Here is a 22,400-nt window from a genome sequence, read left to right as displayed (position 1 = left end):
TCTGTTTGTTTGCCAGGGCAAGGAAGTGGGAGAGCAAAGTTAAAGAATAAACATTTTCTTTCTGCCTGGTGGTTGGAGGATGGGACTCAGGTCCTCAAGATTTACTTGTGGAGACATCTTACCATCCCTTAAAAATCGTGTGTGTGTGTGTGTGTGTGTGTGTGTGTGTGTGTGTGTATGTGTGTGTGCGCGCGCGCGCGCGCGCTCGTGTCCGTGTCACTGTCCGTGTCCGTGTCCGTGTGTGAATGTGCATGTATGCGTGTAGGTCAGGTGACATCCCATTAGAGGCACCCATCTCCTTCCATCAAGTATGTTCTAAAAATGGAACCAAGAGCATCAGGTTTGACCGAAGGCCCTTTACACACTAAAACATCTCAGCAGCCCTAGTTTAAAAACTTAACCAAGAAAACATTAGTTTGGGCAGGAGAGATTGCACTGTGGTTAAAAGCACTAGTCTCTTCTGGAGGACCCAGATTCAATTCCCAGCACCCACAAGGTACCTAACAACCATCAGTAGCTTCAATCTGAGGGAATCTAATGCTCTCTCTGGCCTCTCAGGCACTACATGAACATGGTATACATGCATACATACATACGTACGTACATACATACATACATACAGGTAAGATATTTGTACATATAATAAATAGATAAAATAAGTTTTAAATATTTATTTATTATGTGTCTTTGTGTGTGTGTAGGTAGGCCAGAAGTTAACCTTGGTTGTTGTTCCCCACAAGCCACCTACCATGTTAATTTAAGACAGGATCTCTGACAGAACTTGGGGCTCTCCTAAGTTCACATTGACTGACTGGGCTCACCAAGGATTTGTCTCTACCTTCCTAGTATTAGGGTTACAATTGCATGCTACCACACTTTGCATGGGTTCTGGGGACTCAAACTCCGGTGCTTATGCTTGTGTATGAAGCACCTTTCTGACGGAGCTATCTTCCGAGCTCAAAAAAAAAAAAAAAAAAAAAAAAGGCTTATTTTGTTTTTTGAGACAATGTTTCTCTATCTATCCATACCCAGCTATTTTTTACTACAGTACATACTAGTGTGTGTGTGTGTGTGTGTGTGTGTGTATTTCCATCAGAATTTGATGTCCGTTGGTTTTCTCTATTGCTCACCACTACTAAATAATTAAACTATATTTACTTATTATTTGTGTGCCGAGGATGGGGTGGCTTGTTATGGTGCTCATGCGAAGGCCTTTCCCTTTACCAAAAGGATTGGTACATCCGATTCAGGTTGGATTGCAACCCTCTATTACCTTCCAAGCCATCTTTCTGGCTCTCTTCAGCCTTTCAAAACTTACATTCATTCATTCATTCATTCATTCATTCATTCATTCATTTAATGTGTGTGTGTTTGAGGGGTGGCATACTGAAGTATTAGCCTCCATCTTTTAAAGACATTCATTTCTGTGTATGTGTGTGCTTGTTTCTGTGTGGCAGCACGTGTTTCTGTGTGGTAGCACACAAGCACAGCAATGCTTTTGTAGAGCGGTCTAAACACCGGCAGGCCAGAAGAGGGCACTAATCCTCTGGAGCTGGAGTTACTGGCAGCTGTGAACTGCCCAGTGCGGGTCCTCTGGGATAGTTAAGCACTCTTAACTGCTGAACTGCATTTTCAGCCTCCCTGTCTTGCTTTTGAGGCAGGGTATCTCTCGTTTGTTGCTCTGTGTTCTTCAGTTTAGCTGGCCCTCAGCTTCAGGAGGATTCTTCTGTCTCCACCTCCCATTCCATTATAGAACTATTGAGATTCAAACACCACTGTAACTTTTTTTTTTTACATGAGTTCCAGTGATCCAAAGTCAGTTCACTGGGTTTGAACTGCAGACACTCCTAGCCACCAGGCCATCTCTCAGTGCTTTACTAGGTTTTCTGCTTCTGTTCCCGCAAAGCTGAGGGGTATGCAATCGTGGCCAGTTTTTATAGCTGGGTGCTTAGGATTTGAACTCGGGTCCTCAAGCTTTCCCAGCAAGCACCCTTACCCATTACCTCCTTGGCCATGTTGTGTTCATTTTTCCCCCTTTGCCTTGCAAAAGTTTTTTTTCTCTACAATATCCTCTTTTCTTTCCTATTTAACTATTACTTCCGCTCATCTCTTAAATGCTACTTTTCTTCATGTTCTCAAACACCCTTTCTAGGAAACTGCTCATAGACCTCAGTTACATGTACTACAGAATCCGTCCTAGTCATGTGAGTTCGTGGGGCTTTTGAGTTGATTCCGCAGTTAAAAGCCTTTGCTATTCACACAAAGGATCGCGTATGAACTCATTATTGCCCTGATTCCAGTTTGGGGTGATCTAATGCCCTCTTCTGACTTTCAAAGGCAGTATACACACATGATGCCCTCATATACTTAAGCACACACACACACAAAATAACTCTCAAGAAAAAGGTGATTTCATGTCTGTAAACACCTCCTCGGCAGGTGTTCAATTCTCCCCCTCCCCAGCTCCCACCTTGGGTATTCCAGGCAGTTGCTCTTGTACTGAACCATCTTCCCTCAACCCTAGGGTTGGCGTTCATTCTTATTTTCCCCTTTACATTCTATTTACTATATTCTCTGTGTGTACTTAAAGATCCGAAGACAACCTTTGAGAGGCAATTCTGTCCCTCCCCTGTGTGGGTCCAATTCAGTGGTCAGGTGGGACAGCAGGGGCTTCCACCCACTGAGCCATATCACGGCCCAAGCGATTCCGTTAATTCTGCGATCAACCCAGTATACTCTTTTCCCATACTCACCACCTTTGCTACTCTCTGAATGGCTCTATGAAGTTGGACCTGTGCCTATTTTATTCATTGATATTAGGCTCTATCATAAACACTGTGCTTAAGAAGGTCTGTTCAAAGAATCTCTTTAAACGGATTAATAAACATGACTAAAGGCCCCTTTAACTCAACATATACTTCCCTCTGTTTTCTTATATCCACCCAAGCCAAGTTTTATCATTAAAATATTACTGCTCATCTGGCCTGTCCTCTCTGCATCTCAGAAATGTTAACCAAATGCATTTGTTATTTTCATCTCCCCATTACCTACAGAATACACCTTAAAATCCTTCAGTGTGGAATTGGAGCTAAATCCTGTGTCTTAAAACGTTTTCTGCTTATTGGTTTCTTAGCATATACCAAGCACTAAGCTGGTTCCCAAACAATTGTGAATAGGGGTACACTAATTTTAACGTGGTGTGATTAGTCCTATTGGAATCTATGAGGACAGGGATAGTTTCAGATTACAGATGATAAAGCATTAGGCTTTCTGCCATCTCCAAGTTCACAAATTCAGTTAAGTGCAACATCCAATTCAGTGGCCACGTGCACATTTCAAGCACTTGACAGCCACATGAGAATAATATCTTGCATATTTGTCAACTTATCAGAGAGCATTCCCATCATCTGTGGAAATGGGGGTTACCTATGGGTGCTTCAAGGAGAGCATGGACAACTGTCCAAAGATTGCCAGAAACACTCTCCAAGCGATCGAGAACCAACTCAAGCCCTCCCTCCAAATGTGAATTTTAAAACAGCACTTGTTCCTGTTAACACATTCAACATTAAATTTCTAAAGTATTAAAATGTGATATAATAAATAGGTTCAGTTCTTGACGTCATCACAACTTTGGTTGCCTCAAGTAAATCCTAGCTTTTTTTTTTTCAATGAACTTCTCCCATCCACATAACTTATGCAATAGGGCTCTGCAAATACTCACCAGTGGAATATTTATTTCAGGGCTAAAATTCCAGATAATACCTATCTTGAAACTTTCCCTCTGGAGCGCTACTCCATCGCCTTCCTTCTCTGCCACTCGTGCCCTTTAAAAAAGAAAGAAAGATACCAAAAGACTTTAAGAAACAACAAAATATTTATTTTAAGGCTGGGGATTACGGAAAATCTAAATAATGGAAACTGGACTCTCCTCTGGGTCTTCTAGGAAATCAGAGGCAGCACCCTCTGCTTCAGCTCGATGCTTTCCAAGTTTAGCAATCAATTCTTTCGCTGGATTGAAAACGCCATTGGTCTGCTGGTCACAGACATAGCAGCGCGAGGTGGTGCGGAAATGCTGCAGTGCACAGCTCTCGCAGAAATAATGCCTACACTTGGTAACAACTGGATTTTGGAAGGTCTGGCGACAGATGAAACATTTGAATGGTATTTCCTCATCATCGCTTCCCACTTCATAGTTTTCATCCTCATAGACGCCATAGCGACCCTCATCAAGCTCACGTTCGATCTGCCACCCGTGCTTGTAATCTGAACGGTCATGAAGGAATTTGCAGCTGTCCCCGAAGCCGCAGAATCCAGTCTCCTTGTAGTCCTTGCAGATGTCGGGCTGGTAATCCCAGCGCACGGTGGCACGTAGATGCTCAGGGGCTCGGATGGGGCCTTTCCTCACCATCCCGGAGGAAGCATTGCCCATAGATGTATCCTTGGGCTTCACGTATTTCTGATAATTATTGATTCCCCGATAGATCTTGTCATCTTCCTTGCCCCTCAGCTCCTCCTGGATCTTCTGGCTCCGCTCAAAGATGGACTGTGCATCTCGTTCCTTCTCAGTGTCCAGTTCATAGACAGCGGTCGCCCCCATATCTTCGGGCCCTACGGGTTTTGCTGAACGGGTAGACTTGTAGGTCACGCCAAGACCCTCAGGTTCATTCTCATCCTCACTACTCAAACCGCCGTAGTTTGTCTTCTGTTTAGCGCTGCCACGCGTCTTCTGTATCATCGGGTTGTGGGTAGCCTGCTTCTTCTCGGGGCGGACCACAGCGCTGCCTTCGTCACTGCTGCTGCCGCTGTCCCCGGACCCCTCATCACAGAGCGGGCGCTTTCGGCGGCCAGCCGTTCCTTTCCGGCCAGGCTTTTTGAAGAGAAAAGTGCACACCTTACCGGTAGAATTCCCTGGAGAAAGTTGCTCCGCCATTAGAGATCCCCAAGTTCTGAAACTGCTGTGACCTACGGGACCGCTTCCGGTCGTCACACCTCTTGGTGGTCTCTGCTGCAGTGAATCGGACAAGAGGGGGTTAAAAAAAATACACCGCCGGGGAATGCTTGCCAGACCGCGAACGCCAGTTACTTTTGGGCCCTCGCAGCCGCCGTCGCTTCCTACTGAGCGGTACGGGGCACCGCCCCTCTCGCGTGCTGCCGGAAGAGCGGTGAAGCCCCCGGTCACCTCTGAGGAGCCGGTAACGGTGACGGGTTGGAGTGTGAGTAACGGTGAGGAGATGTGGTTCGAGATTCTCCCTGGCCTCGCCATTATGGGGGTGTGCCTGGTCATCCCCGGGGTGTCCACTGCGTACATCCACAAGTTCACCAACGGGGGCAAGGTAAGGCGGCCGACTCTGCCGCGGGTGGGCTTTGCGGTCTCGAGAGTTCCTCTAGGGACGGTGGGGGACAGTGGCCATTTACGGTGGGGGACGGTGGCCGCTTGGATTCGCTGTCATTCAGTGAAGGCGAAGCCATCTAAGGGGGTCCTTCTCTTAATGTTGCCTGAAAGCGGAGACTTGGGATTCCACCTTTTACTTTAGTAAACCGTAGCTAGTTTTCGGCTGAGGAGGAGTAGTCCAAGAAGGCAAAATATCTATTTGGCAGTTAGCAAGGTAGATTACAAGGAGTTAGGCCCTGATTCCTAGGCAGAGGAGAAAGGTAGTCGCGTTCCCGCTCCTTCCCGTCATTCATCTCCTTGTGGACAGTTTTTAATTGATTTGGTGGATGTATTTGTGCACTTGAGTGCAGGTACCCGCGGAGATCAAGAGAGGTCCCCGGGTCTCTTGGAACTGTCCTAAAAGGAGGTTAGGAGCCACCAGAAATGGGTGCCACGAATCAAGTCCTCTGCAGGAGCAAAGAGCAGTCAAGTTCAGGAAAGCCTCAACTACAGTGAGACCCTGTCTCAAAAAAAAAAAAAAAAAGTTGAGATAGAGAAAGAGGACAAGGAAACCAAATCAGTGGTGTTGGTCCCCTCCCCCAACCAAAAAAGGGAGAGGAAATCTGAGAAGTCAGTTACCCGCGGTTTGATTTTTATTTAGAAGATTTTTAGCTTTGTGTTAGCTTTTGTTTTAAGGAGAATTCTACTTTTCTAGTGAACCATTTCTTTTGGTAAATATTTATTAGTTTTGTATGTGTGTCTGCTCCTATCTGTGTGCACCCATGAAGAATAGAAGAGGGTATTTTGTCTCTCCTGGACTTGCAGTTATGACACTCACCCCCCCCCCAAAAAAAACCACCAAATTGGTGCTGGGAAGGCAGTTGAGCACCCAGGAATAGCAGGCAGAGTCTCTTAACCAGTGAACTATCTCTTTAGCCTCTAGGGTGTCATTTAAGAAAAACCGTTGGATATATCTTTTTACTGGATCACTTATATTTATTAACTGCATTGTCCTTTATTTGAAGGAAAAGAGAGTTGCTCGAGTTCATTACCAATGGTATTTGATGGAACGCGATAGACGCATCTCTGGTGTCAATCGCTACTATGTGTCCAAGGTAAGTTGACTAAAAGATTGTGGTCTGGTAATGCCTTAGCTAAGGTCCTACAGTGCTCATCTAATTTGCATGGTTTTTACTAATGTAGTATACAATCTTTTACATATATAATGATCTTTGGTGTATGTGTATGTGGGTAGACTTGCTCATGCATGGGCATATGAAGGGCACAACCATTTATTTATCTGATTGGTTGGTTGGTTTATTTGTAGTTTAAGACAAGGAGGGTCTTAATATTTAGCCTTTGCTTGCCTGGAACCTGCTATGTATACTCAACTGACCTTGAAGTCCTAAATTGGCCTACCTCTGACTCCTGGGTACTGGGATAAAATGTGTATACTAGCAGGCCTAGGTATTTATTTTTAAATTCATCTTTATTCATATATATGCACCATGGTATAAATGTGGAGGTGAGAGGACAGCTTGGGGGGGTCAGTTCTCTTTTTATCATGTGGGTCCCAGGGATCAAATTCAGGCCCTCAGTCTTAGTGGCAGGCACTTTTACTCATGGTTCCATCTTGTTAGCCCTAGTACCTTATTTAAAGAATGGATAGAGCTGTCATGGTGACATGTGCTTTGTAATCCTAGCCCCTGGGAAGCTAAGGCAGGGGGAACTGTGATTTTGAGGCTAACTTGGGCCACCTAGTAAGATACTAGCTCATAAAACTAAACATAAAAAAGAATTGTTATAGTTTCATGTGTTTATGTATGGTCTGAGTTGGTGAGTGCAGGTTATATGTGGAGGTCAGAGGACAATCTGAAGGCAGTCAGTTCTGCCCACACCCTTGTGAGCTCTGGGTATTGAACTCAGGTTGACAAGTCTGCATACAAAGCCATACCTCTGCCTCTCGCCCTCATAATTCTTTAGGTTTCATAAATCACGTAATAGCTGCTCCTACCTCATGAATTCCCCCACGGTGAATGTAGGTAAATTTTGTGCTCATTTAATAGATGAGAAAACATGGGTAGAATGAGTAAAAAGTTCTGCACAGAGGCTCAGTTCAGTGCTGTGTGAGAATACATCTCATGTACACGTAACCTGTGCCTTGCTGTTCCGTGCTTTCATTTACTCTATGGTATATTTGCCCAGAAGGAATGTCATTACATATTTCTAGTAGTCGTAAGCAGTTGGTTGTGAATGGGTTTTTTTGTTTGTTTGTTTTGTTTGTTTGTTTGTTTTTTGCAGGGGTGCTATTGTCTTTTTTTTTTGGAGACAAGCACTTGTTACATAGGCCTGACCGGTCTGGAGCTTGCTGTGTAGCCTACAATAGCCTCAAACTCTGAGCAAACTTCTGCCCTTGCTTCTAATAGCCTCAAACTTAGAACAAACTTGCCTTCTGAATACTGGGATTAGGATTACAGATGTGCACTACTGTGTCCACTTTAGGTCTTTGGATGTTTATGGGGCAAAGGTTTTGGAGTTAGGGTCATTGTACCCTGGCTCTGCTACTACTTGATTGCCTTAAGGAAGTGATTTTGTTTTCTTGAGACAGAATCAGGTGGGTTCTCTATTTCATCACCTATGAAGACATGCAGTATTCACCTTGTGTTCAGTACTGTTGTGTGAGACAGTTTACTGTTTGGTCCTCTGATTCATGGCAGGGGGCTGCATATGAGGACCCAGGAGGTGAACGATTACTTGACTGTAGCTCCAGTTAGGGTGAAGGAAAGGTCTTTTCATTTATAGTGATATGTTTGCTGCTGTCAGAAAATGAAGTAAACCAGGTAGAGGGGTGCATCCCACAATCCTAGCATTTGGGAGGTGGAGGCAGGAGGATCAGAAATTCCCCTTTGGTTACATAGGGAGTTTAAGACAAACTTCAATTACATGAGAAGTTGTCAAAAATAAAACCAGGCATGGTATAGTCACACACCTTTAATCCCAACACTCTAGGGATAGAGGCAAGTGAATCTGACTTTGAGGCCAACTAGGACTGTGGAGTCAGAACCTGTCTTAACAGGAGCCTCCTTTAGTGGCCATTCTTAATGATTATGAAGCCACTTTACTTCCTATTGTTGCAGTTAGAGAAATGCAAGATGTGAAATCACTTGTTTTAGTAACAGAATGCTATTCTGTGACACTGGAAATTAAACAACATGCTACATTTTGATGGGAACAGAATCCTCACATTCTGCTTTTCAAACTGTTTTACAGGGCCTGGAGAACATTGACTAAGGAAGCATTTTCCTGGCTGATGAAAAAAATTACTCAGCTATGGTCATCTGTTCCTGTTAGAAGGCTGTGCAGCATATTATATACTATGCACATGTTATGAAATGCATAATAAAAAGTAAAAAAAAATCTAAAGTCATTTTTCTTTTCTATGAAGCACAATAAGGGTTTAGTAAAGATAATTTTGTATAGGCATAAGCATGAGTGGTAAGAGAGAAATAGAGGCACTCTGAAGAAATTAAGACACATCTGAGAGAGTGGGTGTGGGCTTCTCGAAGAGTCTTCTTTTTTTTCTGTTACAATAGTCATATATAGGATTTTGGTAGGAGGCTTAGTTAGGGTTACTATTGGTGTAATGAGACACCATGAGCAAAGGTAACTTGAAGAGAAAAGGGTTTATTTCACTCACAGTTCCATATAACAGTTCATCATCAAAAGCAGTGAGGGCAGGAACCTGGAGGCAGGGGCTGATGCCAAGTCCACTGGAGGAATGCTACTTACTGGCTTGCTCTCCATGGTATGCTCGGCCTGATCCCTTAGAGAACCCAGGACTTCCAGCCCAGGGGCACCATCCATGATGGGCTGGGCCCCCCCCCCCCAATCACTAATTAATAAAATGCCCACAGGCTTCCCTACAGTCGACAGAGCCATTTTTCTCAATTGAGGCTCTCTAGTGACTCCAGCTTGTGTCAAGTCAGCATAAAGCTAGCCAGTACAGTAGGTTTTGAAGTTGCTAGCTTTAAAGGGTTGCTAAGAAACAAATGCTATCATAAACTTTCTGGGGGGATTATAGTCTAGATTACAGTGGTAAGGTAAAAATGTGTAAAAAGTGGTCTAGGTAGGTTATTTTCACTCTAAATGTTAATTGTCTTGTTTGAGATTTCTAGAAAATGTTCAGTCCCTCCCTACCCAAGGTCCTACACATTCAGGCCTTAAGCCTAGTTCATTGCTATTTTAACATATCTATATATAAAGAAATGTTATTCTTAATGTTGACAACCTTTACAACAAATGTCATTAATTGTGCTGCAATTCTTCTCAACTAGAGAGAAGTTTCAGTCAGACTCCAAGGCGAGGGGCTCCTTTCCTATGTCCCCATAATTGTTACTTTCTATCCTGCCTCAGTTTCCTCCTCTGAAATGTTGATCTCTTAAGGGTTGCAAAGGATTGAAAACAATTCTGAGGCTTCTGTGTTGAGCAGAGACTTCCACCTTATCTTTTGAGGGATCAAAAGGCTCAACCAGGTTGGCAAGAAGCCTCAGCTGGTAAATATGCTAGCCGTGCAAGCATAATTACCTGAGTTCAATCCCCAGAAGCCCCATTTTACATAAGAACTTAAGGCTGGAGAGTTGGCTCTGTGGTTAAGTATTTACTGCGTTGTAGAGGACCTGAGTTCAGTTCACAGCATCCATATTGGTGATTACAACCATTTATAACAACAGGTCCAGAGGGTCCCACAGCTTGTGGACCTCAGGAATGCAGTATTCACTTATGCACGTACCTACACATGGAGAGAGAGACACAGAAAATTTAAATCTTTTAAAAAAGCTAGATGTGGTAGCATGCATCTGTAATCCCAGCACTCTTACTGCAAGATGAGAAGCAGAAGCAGGAGAATCACCTGCAACCTTGACACCAGCTAACCTGGGGTATGAAGCATGGCAGAAACAAGAGACTGCCAGAAGCCTGCTCTATCGGTGTGTTTAGGGATCCAAGGAGATGTGAGGGCAGTGACTAAAGCAGTCACAGCACGCACTTGCACGCGCGTGCGCGCACACACAGGCACACACGCACTCAGTAGGTGAAACCAGGCTCCACCAACTTTTTCTCTTAGTCTTTATATGCCTTAATTAAATCCCCATGCAGGAAAAATCACGTTATAACCATTTCTCTTTTTTTAAAGATTAATGTATATGAGTACACTATCACTATCTTCAGACACATGAGAAGAGGTTGTTGGAGCTCATTACAGATGACTGTGAACCACCATGTGGTTGCTGGGAATTGAACTCAGGACCTCTGGAAGAGCAGCCAGTGCTCTTAACCACTGAGCCATCTCTCCAGCCCCCAGGTTTTATATTTTTAAAAGCAAGTTATTCTAAATTCCACATCTGATCATTCAGCTTCTTATGTGATTTCTTCCCATAATACATCTATGTCCTAAAGTAATAGTTTTTCTATTATGGAGTAACAGATTTGAGCAAGCCAAATATGTTTAACAGCCAGTTTATCTTGTACCAGCAAGTAGCAGTTTGCAGTTACAAGCAAGGAGTAGACATCATGTTATTCTAACTTAACACAGTTCTTATTCATCTGACACGATTAACCATCTACCTGTTCTTATATTGTTCTTATAGCAAAGTAAATGTATGGTTAACAAGAGAACTTTAGGTCAGAGATCTTTTACTTTTTTTGAGACAACAAAAAAGAAGACTCTACCCAGTCTACATGCAGTAAGTCCTCAAGATGCACACCAAAGGTTATCAGCAAATTTATAAAACCAGGAAAAGCAGATTTTACAAATGGACACAGAACTCAATCTAAACAACGGGCACTGAAACTCACGAGCCCTTAGCAACTGGGCTTGCCTTAGTTTTACTTCCTGACCTTAGCATGCCTTTCATTCAGTAACTGAGAAGGTTTTACGATGTGCCCTGGGTGTACTGCTACAAAGCAGCTGACAGAACACCCTGACCTGATTTAATTCATTGTACATAAAGAGCACCTTGACCTAATCTTTTTAACAGTACATATTTAAAAATTTTTTTCTCAGAAATCTTATGTTAAATCATTAATCTATCTGACTGGCAATGCTTTGGGGGAAATCACTATTGTTATACATTGTGATTGCATTACCCAGTGGAGAATTAGAACCCTCCCACCCAAGGATATTTATACAAGGCAAAAGAAAAAAAACCAGAGTGACCAAGGCAGCAACAAGTCTAGTAAGGCTAGCAATAGCAAGGGGTCTTCAGGAAACAAGACCCTCAGGGTTTTTCTATCAGAGGTCTACTCATAGTGGCTTTGCTGATGGCTAAGTTGTTTTCTTCAAGCGCCAATACTGACTGCCCCTCCTCCTGATGCATGACTACTGCCTGAAGACCCTTAAAACAAAATGGAAGAAGAAAACTGACTCCCAAAAGCTGCCTTCCCCATGCACAGCCGAGCTCAGTGACATTACCCGCTCATTCATACAATAACATTTTGTAAGTCTCAGCCTGACTGGCAGACAGAGTACGTGAACAGGTATGAGCTTAGAGGTTCAAGTGTCATTATTTGAAGGTAATGTGGACGAGTGGTCATCACTAACGACATCAAACATAAACAATTACTATGATTAAGGTTAATCCAAAAAATAGCAGGGCCTTTCATTACTGATGTCTGATAACCATGATGTCGGTAAATTACCAAAACCTAACATAGGGGCTAGAGGGGTTGCCCAGTGGTTAACAGCACTGGCTGCTCTTGTAGACAACCCAGGTTCAATTCCAGCACCTACATGGCAGCTCACAAACCTCTTACTCCAGTTCTAGGGGATCTAACATCCTCTTCTGACCTGTAGAAGTAGGGGGCACACAGACATACAGGAAGCACTCATGTACATATCAAAAGACACACTTTTGGTAAAAGTATTTTTTTAAACCTCTGTAATAAGGAGAACAACTCATGAAAGTTATCTGGAATAAAATTTGGAGTAAACAAACAAAAGACCAAACAAAACAAAACCACAACAACAACAACAAAAACCCAGTATAGGGGTTGGGGATTTAGCTCAGTGGTAGAGTGCTTGCCTAGCAAGTGCAAGGCCCTGGGTTCGGTCCCCAGCTCCGAGAAACAAAAAAAACAAAAAACAAAAAACCCAGTATAAGGTCAATCAGTTGGAGCTGGAGAGATTGCTAAGCCACAAAGAGTGCTTGCTATTCTATCAGATGACCCAAGTTCAGTTCCAAGCACACACCAGACGGTTCACAATTGCCTGTATGTAACCCCTGCCCCAGAGGATGCGACTCCTCTGTGGGCACACACACACAAATCCACATTCATAAAAATAGTCAAGAGCACACAATGTCATTTTTACCACTGAAAACAAGATGGAGAGGTGGCTTGGCAGTTTAGAGCATGGGCACTGGCTGCTCTTGCATGGGATCTGGATTTGGTGCCCAGCACCAATGCTCAAAAATATCTGTAATCCAGTTCCAGAGAATCTGATGCCCCCTTTCTGCCTTCTCTATGTTTTGCATACACATAGTGTGCAGACATGCATTCAGTCAAAACGCCTATACATATACAAATTTTAAAAAGGAGACAAGACGTGAAATTACTGACATGCTGATTATCCAACAGTCATCTGTGCATAAACATCTAATAGTGCATGAATGGCATTGCAGTGACCTTTGTAATTTATATTAAGATATTTATAGTTCTTAAAAAATGACTGAAAGGGGTTGGGGATTTAGCTCAGTGGTAGAGCGCTTGCCTAGCAAGCGCAAGGCCCTGGGTTGGGTCCCCAGCTCCAAAAAAAAAAAGAAAAGAAAAAGAAAAAAATGACTAAAAGAATACAGAAACATGTTTTCCTCGGTTCTTTTTCTGAGTGGATCCTGCAGAGTTCAAAATTCTAGTTAGCATTCTAGGGATACAGTTCAGTAGTAGGGGGCTTGCCTAGCATTTACAAGGCCCTGGCTTCCATTTTCCTATCTTCTATCGATATAGTCCTTGGCAGGCAGATGTTCTACCTCCCGTGTGACGGGATTGCGAGCATGCACCACCACGATCAACGGCTACTTTCCTTTTCTTGCCGCTGCCTTACCTTTCCCTCTAGCCTGTGAGTCACTGTGGGAGGAATCTGACTTACCTTTACGTCACAGTACCTGCTGTGTGCACATGCTGCAGGTACCCATGGTGTATGGACAGGCTGGCCGGATCCACTTGATAAGAGGATGCCCTCATCCGGCCCTCGGCTTTCCAAGTCATGCCCAGGAGAGGACGAAGGAACCTGGAGAGGACAGGAGGGAAGAAGATAGAGAGGGGAGAGTGTGATGTGCTGTTATAGTAGCAGCCAGTACTTCAGCCCTCCTCATGCTGTGACCATTTAAAACAGTTTCTCCCATCGGGATGACCCCCAAACCATAAAATTATTTTTGCTACTACTTAGTAACTGTAGTTTGGCTACTGTTATTGATCATAATGTAAATATCTGATATGCAGGGTATCTGATATCCCTGTGGGGTTGTGACCCACAGGCTGAGAACCACTGGTGTTCAAGAAGGATGAGGGACAAAGCCAGGAAAGGGTACAATGAATGAAGGGACACAGGTGGACAGGAAAGTGTAAGGCCCCATGTGGAAAGTCCTGAAGAGGGGTCTCACAATGTTCTCTCAGTTCCCTCTTCCTTGTGTTCTGATGTAGTCCACTCCAACCTAGGGACTCATGCTGGTTGGTTTTTCATTTATTTGTTTGATTTTTGTTTTGTTTTGTTGTCCACTTGACAGAGCTAGAATCATCTGGGGAAAGGAAACCTCAATTGGGGGATTCCCCTCTCACTGCCTGAAAGCAAATCTGGGGCACCTTTTCTTGACTAAGAGTTGAAGTGGGAGAGCCTGCCCAGTCCACTGAGCATGGTGCGACCCCTAGGCACATTGATCTGGATTGTGTACGAAAGCAGGCTGAGTAAGCCATGGACAGCAAGCCAGTAAGCAGCATTCTGCCATGGTTCTTTGTCCAACACCACACAGGAGGAACTAGAATGGGCAAGTAAGCTTTCTGGAGAGAGGCCACTACTTTTGTACAGCTGCAGTGGATATACTGAGAGAGGCACTGCCTGGGGGTGTGGGGGCTGACTCTGGGTTGCCTCTTGACGCTGCTGTGCCTTCTCATGTTGGTCATTGCTATTTTACTCCTGTATCTAGCATGGTGTGATTGGGTGTAGGGAGACTCTCGCTGCCTACAATCTGGTGTGATTGTGTAACTTTAATTTTTTCAAAGTCTACTTTTAATGATGGCTCATAAATGCTTTAACCTCCCTTTTAGCCCACTGCCCACCAGAGATACTGGAAAAGAAAGGATAAGGGGAAGTAGACCTGTTCAGAAATGGCTCTTTGGAGCAAGCGCCCATCTATTTTGTCTGGAAATTGGCAGTTTTGTGCAGGGTTTTGTTCACGGGTTAGTAGCGGCAGCTTGATCCACTCACAAACACTTCAGGGATACACCAGCAGTCCAGTTCAGTAGTATCAGGATAGCAGCAGTAGCGGCATGACCTAGCAGAGACAGCCTGGCCTCAGCCAAATCAACAGGAGTCAGCAGGAGGGACCGGGACCAACTGGAATGACAGGAAAAGTTCTTGGCTGTGCCTCCTCCAGTGAAACGAAGATTAGTGAAGACACTAGACGAACAAGCATTGCACAGCTAGCTCTATTAGCAAGCCAAGCTAAGCCTCTGTCATAGTCCATCGTGTCCTATTTATACTCCCTCCAAACATCACATGTCTTCCATGGGTCTCTTGAGTCTTGAGTTAGCAAACCACACATGAGTCTATCTCAGCTGATATCACTCTGCCAATCAGCCCGAGTCTAAGGGAAATGGCAAGAAACTGCAGCACACCACCAGAAGGTTTTTGGCATGTTTCTCTCCATATATAGGGAGAGTCCCAACAAGTGGAGCTCAACTACACAAGGTAAGGTGGACCAATGTATGTGTGTTGTTAAAGAATCCTTCATTGCATGTCCTTTCACGTGCTTACTTTAGCACGTGCATTCACTTGCGTCTGTTTCAGCTTTTTTTTAAGCAGGCTTTTAAAGAGTTAAAGTTACAGCTGTCTAGGGTAGAAAAGGTGTCCAGTGGGCTTTCAGCATTACAAGTGTGTAATTGTACTCAGAAGATAAAAATAGGCTTGGGACAAGTTAACAATCAAAGAAAACATTCATTCTAGGTTGGGTTTGAGCTTCTGGATCTTGTAATCTAGGGATGTAGCCACAGGTTTCGGTGTGTACCATGAAAAGAAAGGGCTATAAATAAAGAACAAATAATTTTGTTTTGAGTATAAGAACAGATGATTAGCCAGTTTAGCTGAACAAGACTTCAAAAGTAAGACATAAAATAGATGATTATCTGTTTCTTCATAAATACAAATTGTCATCAGCTAAGCATAGGAGAAAACTTGCTACTGTAGACTGGCTAGCATAAACTTTGTTAATCAATGACAAACAGGTTATTGCTTTGGGGTTACAGTGAGAGAAAGTGGGAGATATTTAGTTAGGTATGAGTTTCAATAGAAGTATACATAGTGATAATCCTATTGCAATTCCTTTGTGTAATGATTTTAATCTGTTCTTGAAGAATATGCTATTATGGTGATGGTTTTTATAGACTAACTTGTGGCTATGAGGAAATCATTTTTAACATAGACAATTTTTGTCTTAGGTGGTTTTAAAAGGCTAAGAGAAAAAAATAAAGTTTTTTGGAGCTTTGCTTCATTCACCAAACATGGTATGTATATATGTATATATGTAAAATTTTTTGGAGCTTTGCTGCATCCACAAAATGTATGTATATGTATGTATGTATGTATGTATGTATATATGTATGTGTGTGTGTGTGTGTGTGTGTGTGTGTGTGTGTGTGTGTATAAAATGGTTGGGGCTTGGTGAAACTTTCTTTATCCACCAAGTGTGTGTGTGTGTGTGTGTGTTGTGTCTGTGTGTATTCCCTCACCCTTTTCACAAACCCCAGAGAGCACAGCTCCAGAGAGTTCCTCACCAGCCTCAGAGAATCAAGCTTTGTTCCTTCAGAGAGAAAACTGAGTGATCAATCACCAACTCTACACCTCGCCTCAGTTTACCCTGGATTTCGAAGCTGGCCTTTGACTGCTCTTGCCTCTGCTCCTGCTCTAACTTCGCTCTGTAAAGGACTGTAATAGGACTTGTAAGGCAAGCAAACCCTCCCCCCTACCCAGAGTTTTTGTCAGTGTTTTATCATATTGATAGATAGAATGCAAAGTAATACAGGGACAATGTCTGGGTTTTTCTCAGTTCAAGAATCTAACAGAGTAGGTCCTGCAAATGTCTCCAAAGCAATGTTTCCTGGTGAACACAGTGTCCTTGACAGACAGTCCCTCTACTTTCCACACTTGGACCAAGCAAGGTACTGGCTTCCTCTCTTCACCGGAGTTCTGTCCAGGATTGGGCACTCCGTGTGAGCAACATGGGACATGTACAATTTTCCTTGGGATCCAATGGGTCATAGACTTATTTTGGCCTGGCCTGCCACAAGGCAAAGGCAGCTTTCCCTTAGAACAGGAAGGATCCCTTGGAATTTGAGGAAATTATCCCAAACTTCTCACAGGTAAATGCCAGTTCATCACTGCATCACTGAACCATGAGCCAGTGGGGGGTCCTGCTCCCTACATGGCCAAGGCCAGGAATGGAGGTTTAACATTCCAAGGAGGCTGGACACCCTGATTGTTAGAGGCACAATGAGTGGGGATGGGGGGGGGGAGCAGAGAGAGGTGGCTGAGTAGAGGTGTGAGGTCTCCCAGGCAAGGAAAGATGGCTGAGCTTTCAGTGTACAACGCCTCCTCTGAGCTTCTTGTTCCTTTAACTGTCCCCCATTGAGCTCTGATGCCCCCAATTCTGCTCTCCTATACTCCTTCACACTTTACTGAATTGGCATCGAACTTGGCACAGCTGGGAAGAATGTGTACTCAGTGTTGCATGAGAGGTCTCTAAATCTGCTGACCCCTGGAGGCTAGATGAATCCTCCCGCTACAGAGAAAAGGCCTGTTTGTCTTGGGGAAATCTCTTGTCCTTCCGTTCATCAAGGCATATTTTGTCAAGAAAGAATTACCTGTCAGTTCCCTGCATGTCTTTCTTTGACAATCATAAATCTACTTCCTGGAGGCTGGAGAGATGGCTTGACAATAAGAGAGCTTAATGCTCTTGCAAAGGAGCCAAGTTTGGATCCCAAACTCTTTTTCTTTTTCTTTTTTTTTCTCCATCTTTATTAACTTGGGTATTTCTTATTTACATTTCGATTGTTATTCCCTTTCCCGGTTTCCGGACCAACATCCCTCTAGCCCCTCCCCCTCCCCTTCTTTATGGGTGTTCCCCTCACCATCCTCCCCCCATTGCCGCCCTCCCCCCAACAATCACGTTCACTGGGGGTTCAGTCTTGGCAGGACCAAGGTCTTCCCCTTCCACTGGTGCTCTTACTAGGCTATTCATTGCTACCTATGCGGTTGGAGCCCAGGGTCAGTCCAAGTATAGTCTTTGGGTAGTGGCTTAGTCCCTGGAAGCTCTGGTTGCTTGGCATTGCTGTTCATATGGGGTCTTGAGCCCCCCAAACTCTTTTTCTAAGGTTCGTTTATATATTATGTATACAGCATTCTGCCTGCATGTCTACCCACCCGCAGGCCAGAAGAGGGCACCAGGTCATAAATGGTTATGAAGCACCATGTGGTTGCCAGGAATTGAACTCAGGACCTTGATAGACAGTTTCTGGAGGAGAACTCTAACCATCTCTCCAGTCCCAGGCCCACCATCTTCACAGCATCTCACAACTGCCTATAACTCCAGCTCCAGGTGGTCCAACAACCTCTTCTGGCCCTTCAAAGCACCTGGACACATGTAGCATATATACAGATACATACATAAAAATAATAACAGTAAACCATAGTAATTACTTTTCTATTGCTGCAATAAAACATCATAACAAAGACTACTTACAGAAAGAAAGGTCTATTTGGGACTGATGGTTCTAACTGGATAAGAGTCCATTGCCATTATGACAGGGAAGTTTGGTAGCCAGCAACAAGCATGGCAGGGGGAAAAAGCTTAGGGCTCACATCTCAAATCACACGCAAGCTATGGGGAGCAAACTAGGAATGGTGAGAGTCTTTGAGCTCTCAATACCTCCCCCCATGACATACTTCCTCCAGTAAGGACATGTGTAACTTTAATTTTTTTTCAAAACCTATTTTAATGATGGTTCTTAAATGCTTTAACTTTCCTTCTAGCCCACCACCCACCAGAGGTAATGGGAAAGAGAGGATAAGGGGAGAGTGAACCTGTTTAGAAAGGCTCTTTGGGGCAACTCCCATCTGTGCTGTCTGGAAATTGGCAGTTTCATTCACAGGTCAGCAAAGGCAGCTCGATTCGCTCACAACTACTTCAGGGATACACCCGCAGCCCAGTTCTGTAGTATCAGGATAGCAGCAGTGGTGGCATGACCTAGCAAAGGCCTCAGCCAAATCAGCAGGAGTCAGCAGGAGGGACCAGGGCAAACTGGAATGCCAGGAAAAGTTCTTGGCTGTGCCTCTTCCAGTGAAACGAAGATCAGTGAAGACACTAGACGAACAAGCATTGCACAGCTAGCTCTATAGGCAAGGCCAGCTCAGCCTCCATCAGTGTCCATCAAGTTCTGTTTATACGCCTTCCATGTCTTGCCTCAACACGTCTTGCCTCAGCTGACATCACTCTGCCAATCATCCCAAGTCCAAAGAAGTGACAAGAAGCCGCAGAACACCACCAGAAGTTTTTTGGTGTGTTTCTCTCTATGGAGTCCTGACAAATGCAGCTCAACTATGCAATGTAAGGCGGCCAATACATGTGTGGTGTTAGCAAAGACTCCTTCATCACGTGTCCTTTCATGTGCTTGCTGTATTGGAACATCCTTTCACCTGTGTCTGCTTCAGTGAAATGTTCCTTCATAGGTTTGCCCCAGCACTACTGACTTCCCAAAGAACCCTTACGTTTCCATTTCAGACACACCTCCTAATCAGTGTCAACAAAACCCAGTGTCACAAACTGGGAGCAAGTAATCAAACGTCCAAGAATATGGCATACAGGAGATATCTCATAAGCCTTTAAAAAATAATCCTCTTGGGGTTGGGGATTTAGCTCAGTGGTAGAGCGCTTGCCTAGCAAGTGCAAGGCCCTGGGTTCGGTCCCCAGCTCTGAAAAAAAGAAAAAAAGAAAAAAAATAGTCCTATTTCAAATTTCTCACACCAGGCCCTCCCCATGCCTAGGGTCTGCACTTCCTCTAATTTGTGGTGATCCTGATATAGAGTTGTCCAATTTTCATTTCACTAGACATTTAAACACATACCATTAAAAATAATACTCCTGCCCTTCCACTCTGAACCAGTGCCCTGACCAGACCTTGGGCGTTGACTCCACACCCACTCCCACAACATCCAGAGGAAGCCCAACTCCCAGGTGCTCTAACATACCCAGGATCAGAGGTGAGGAAGCCACAACAACTGCCCCAACACCGGGAAGGGGGAACAAAAATATTCATAGGAGGAAATATGGAGACAAAGTTTGGAGCAGAGACTGAAGGAATGGCCATCCAGAGAATGCCCCACCTGGGGATCCAGCCCATACACATACAGTCACCAAAACCCAGACAATATTGCTGATGCCAAGAAGTGCAAGATGACAGGAGCCTGATAATAGCTGTCTCCTGAGAGGCTCTGACAGAGCATGACAAATACAGAGGCAGATGCTTGCAGCCAACCATTGAATTGAGAACGGGGTCCTCATTGGAGGAATTAGAGAAAGGATTGAAAGAGCTGAAGGGGCTTGCAACCCCATAAAAACAACAATGTCAACCAACCAGAGCTCCCAGGTACTAAACCACTACCCAAAGAGTACACATGGATAGACCCATGGCTCCAGCTGCATATGTAGCAGAAATTGGCCTTGTTGGGCACCAATGGGAGGAGAAGCCCTTGGTCCTGCCAAGACTTGATGCCCTAGTGTAGGGGAATGTCAGGGTAGGGAGGCAGGAGGGAGCGGAAAGATGGGTGGGAGAACATCCTCATGGAGGCAGGGGGAGGAGGATGAGATAGAGGGCTTCCAGAGGGGAAACCAGGAAAGGGATAACATTTGAAATGTAAATAAAGAAAATATCCAATAAAAGAAAAGAAAAAGTAATACTCCGGGGGCTGTAGATATGGCTTAGTGGTCAAGAGCACTTCCAGAGGTCCTAAATTCAATTCCTATCAACCATATGGTGACTCAGAACCATCTATAATGGGATCCAGTGCCCTCTTCTGTAATACAGGCATACATGCAAACAGAGCACTCATACATTTAAAAATATACAAGTAATTGGAAATGTTTAAATCTCCACTATCAGGGTTGAAGAGATGGCTCAGCAGATTAAAGTGTTAATTGCTTTCATGGAAGACCCAGGTTCAGTTCCTAGCACCCACATGGTAACACACAATAGTCTGTAACTCCAGATCCAGGAGTTCCAACATATTCTTCTGGCATCCATTGACATGAAGCATATATGTGGTACACATACATTCATTCAAGCAAAACACTTATACACATAAAATAATAAACCTTTTAAACACACCATATTATTGATAACAATACTAGGAATGCTATCAACTAACATATAGAAAGTTCGTGATGTATTTGGCACCACTACTCTTAATCTTCATATGAATAATTGGACTTAATTCCCATTTAAACACACCCCCACACCAACTCTTTGAGGCAAAGGCAAGCAGATATCTGTGAGTTTGAGGCTAACCTAGTCTATGTAGCAAGTTCCAGGCCAGGCAGGGCTAACATGGTGAGAGCCTGTCTCAAAAAGAAACAAGGAAAACAAAATATAACAACCACCTCCCCCCAAACAATATATTCAGGCCTAAGGATGCAACTCGGTTGGCAGCATTCTTGTTCGCTTGTTTGTTTGTTTTAGTTGGCAGCATTCTTGCCCAATGTTCATGAAGTCCTGATGCACGTAAGTGATTCTATAACATAAGGGGAGTCAGAAGTTCAAGACCAACCTCCACAGTTCAGGTTCAGCCTGCAGTACATAGTACATAAGACTGTGTTTTTAAGGCGGAGAAAGAGGGAGAGGGGGAGAGAGAGATAAAAAGGGGGGGAGTGGAAGGAAGAAGAAGAAGAAGAAGAAGAAGAAGAAGAAGAAGAAGAAGAAGAAGAAGAAGAAGAAGAAGAAGAAGAAGAAGAAGAAGAGGAGGAGACAGACAGACAGACAGACAGACAGACAGACAGACAGACAGACAGACAGAAAACTTGTTCAAAGTTGGGCATGGTGGTGCACTGAGGAGGCTGAGACACGTGGATCTCACATTTGAGACCAGCACAGACTCCATAGAAAGACTTTGTCTAAAAAAAGAACCAGACCCTCTACTCTAGGTCATGCTCATCTTTATTTTGTAGACAAGAAAAGGAGAAAGAAAAGTGCTAAGTCCACTGTCTCTGAGTCTGCGCAGGTACCCATTGCTTCACTCTCTCATCCTCAATGCACAAAATAGTCAAGCACATAAAGTCCTAACCTCAAAATGATGACATGAAAAGGTCAAATTGTAGGCAGTGATGGCAGATAATTCTGAGTTTGATCTCCGGACAGTTCCCATGGCACCCTCTGTGCCTCACTTCATGCAAATATAATAAGAAACAGTAATACTACCTTCGGATGGTATTGCAAGATGGGGACAGCTTGATGCAGTGACTTTCACAGCATGCCAATGCCTAGTGGTTTTTGACTGAAGGTCACCTCACCAGTCCTCCAGGCACAGCTGGGCATGCCTCTCCTCCTGGTCAGAAGCTAGGCTTGGTTTGTACAGCTTAGCTCTGATCCTGAGGTCAAATAGCAAAGGGGGCTGTCGTTCTCTCTCCTCTCCATTTCCTTTCCTTCGCTGACAGAATGGCTGTCCATTGTTCAGACTGCCAACGTTGCTGTGGCAGCACTTGTAAACATTCTCTTT

The 22,400-nt window shown here is 44.1% G+C and overlaps 2 protein-coding genes across 2 annotated transcripts; one reads left to right on the top strand and one right to left on the bottom strand.

The window, feature by feature from the left end:
* Positions 1 to 3,855: 3,855 nt before the first annotated feature.
* Rnf113a1 (ring finger protein 113A1) lies at positions 3,856 to 5,080 on the bottom strand. Its single transcript, NM_001014791.2, is given in 1 exon segment — positions 3,856 to 5,080. A coding segment is annotated over 1 exon segment (1,026 nt). The 5' UTR covers positions 4,931 to 5,080; the 3' UTR covers positions 3,856 to 3,904.
* Positions 5,081 to 5,145: 65 nt separating this feature from the next.
* Positions 5,146 to 8,788, top strand: Ndufa1 (NADH:ubiquinone oxidoreductase subunit A1). Its single transcript, NM_001108813.2, has 3 exons — positions 5,146 to 5,333; positions 6,397 to 6,486; positions 8,642 to 8,788. Exons 1-3 carry the CDS (start codon positions 5,232 to 5,234, stop codon positions 8,660 to 8,662), a joined length of 213 nt encoding a protein of 70 aa, NP_001102283.2. The 5' UTR covers positions 5,146 to 5,231; the 3' UTR covers positions 8,663 to 8,788.
* The last annotated feature ends 13,612 nt before the right edge of the window (positions 8,789 to 22,400 follow it).

This window comes from Rattus norvegicus, chromosome X, assembly GCF_021556685.1.
Source record: "Rattus norvegicus strain SHRSP/BbbUtx chromosome X, alternate assembly SHRSP_T2T, whole genome shotgun sequence".
Taxonomy (NCBI): domain Eukaryota; kingdom Metazoa; phylum Chordata; class Mammalia; order Rodentia; family Muridae; genus Rattus; species Rattus norvegicus.
The sequence above is the reverse complement of the archived record's forward strand: the minus strand, read 5'-3'. Positions and strand labels throughout refer to the sequence as shown.

What these genes read in the sequence shown, in the direction of transcription:
- Ndufa1 (NM_001108813.2), top strand. Translation starts at nt 5,232, where the DNA reads ATGTGGTTCGAGATTCTCCCTGGCCTCGCCATTATGGGGGTGTGCCTG. An exon ending in AGTTCACCAACGGGGGCAAG is followed by an intron (nt 5,334 to 6,396) that starts GTAAGGCGGCCG and finishes CTTTATTTGAAG; the next exon opens with GAAAAGAGAGTTGCTCGAGT. An exon ending in ATCGCTACTATGTGTCCAAG is followed by an intron (nt 6,487 to 8,641) that starts GTAAGTTGACTA and finishes ACTGTTTTACAG; the next exon opens with GGCCTGGAGAACATTGACTA.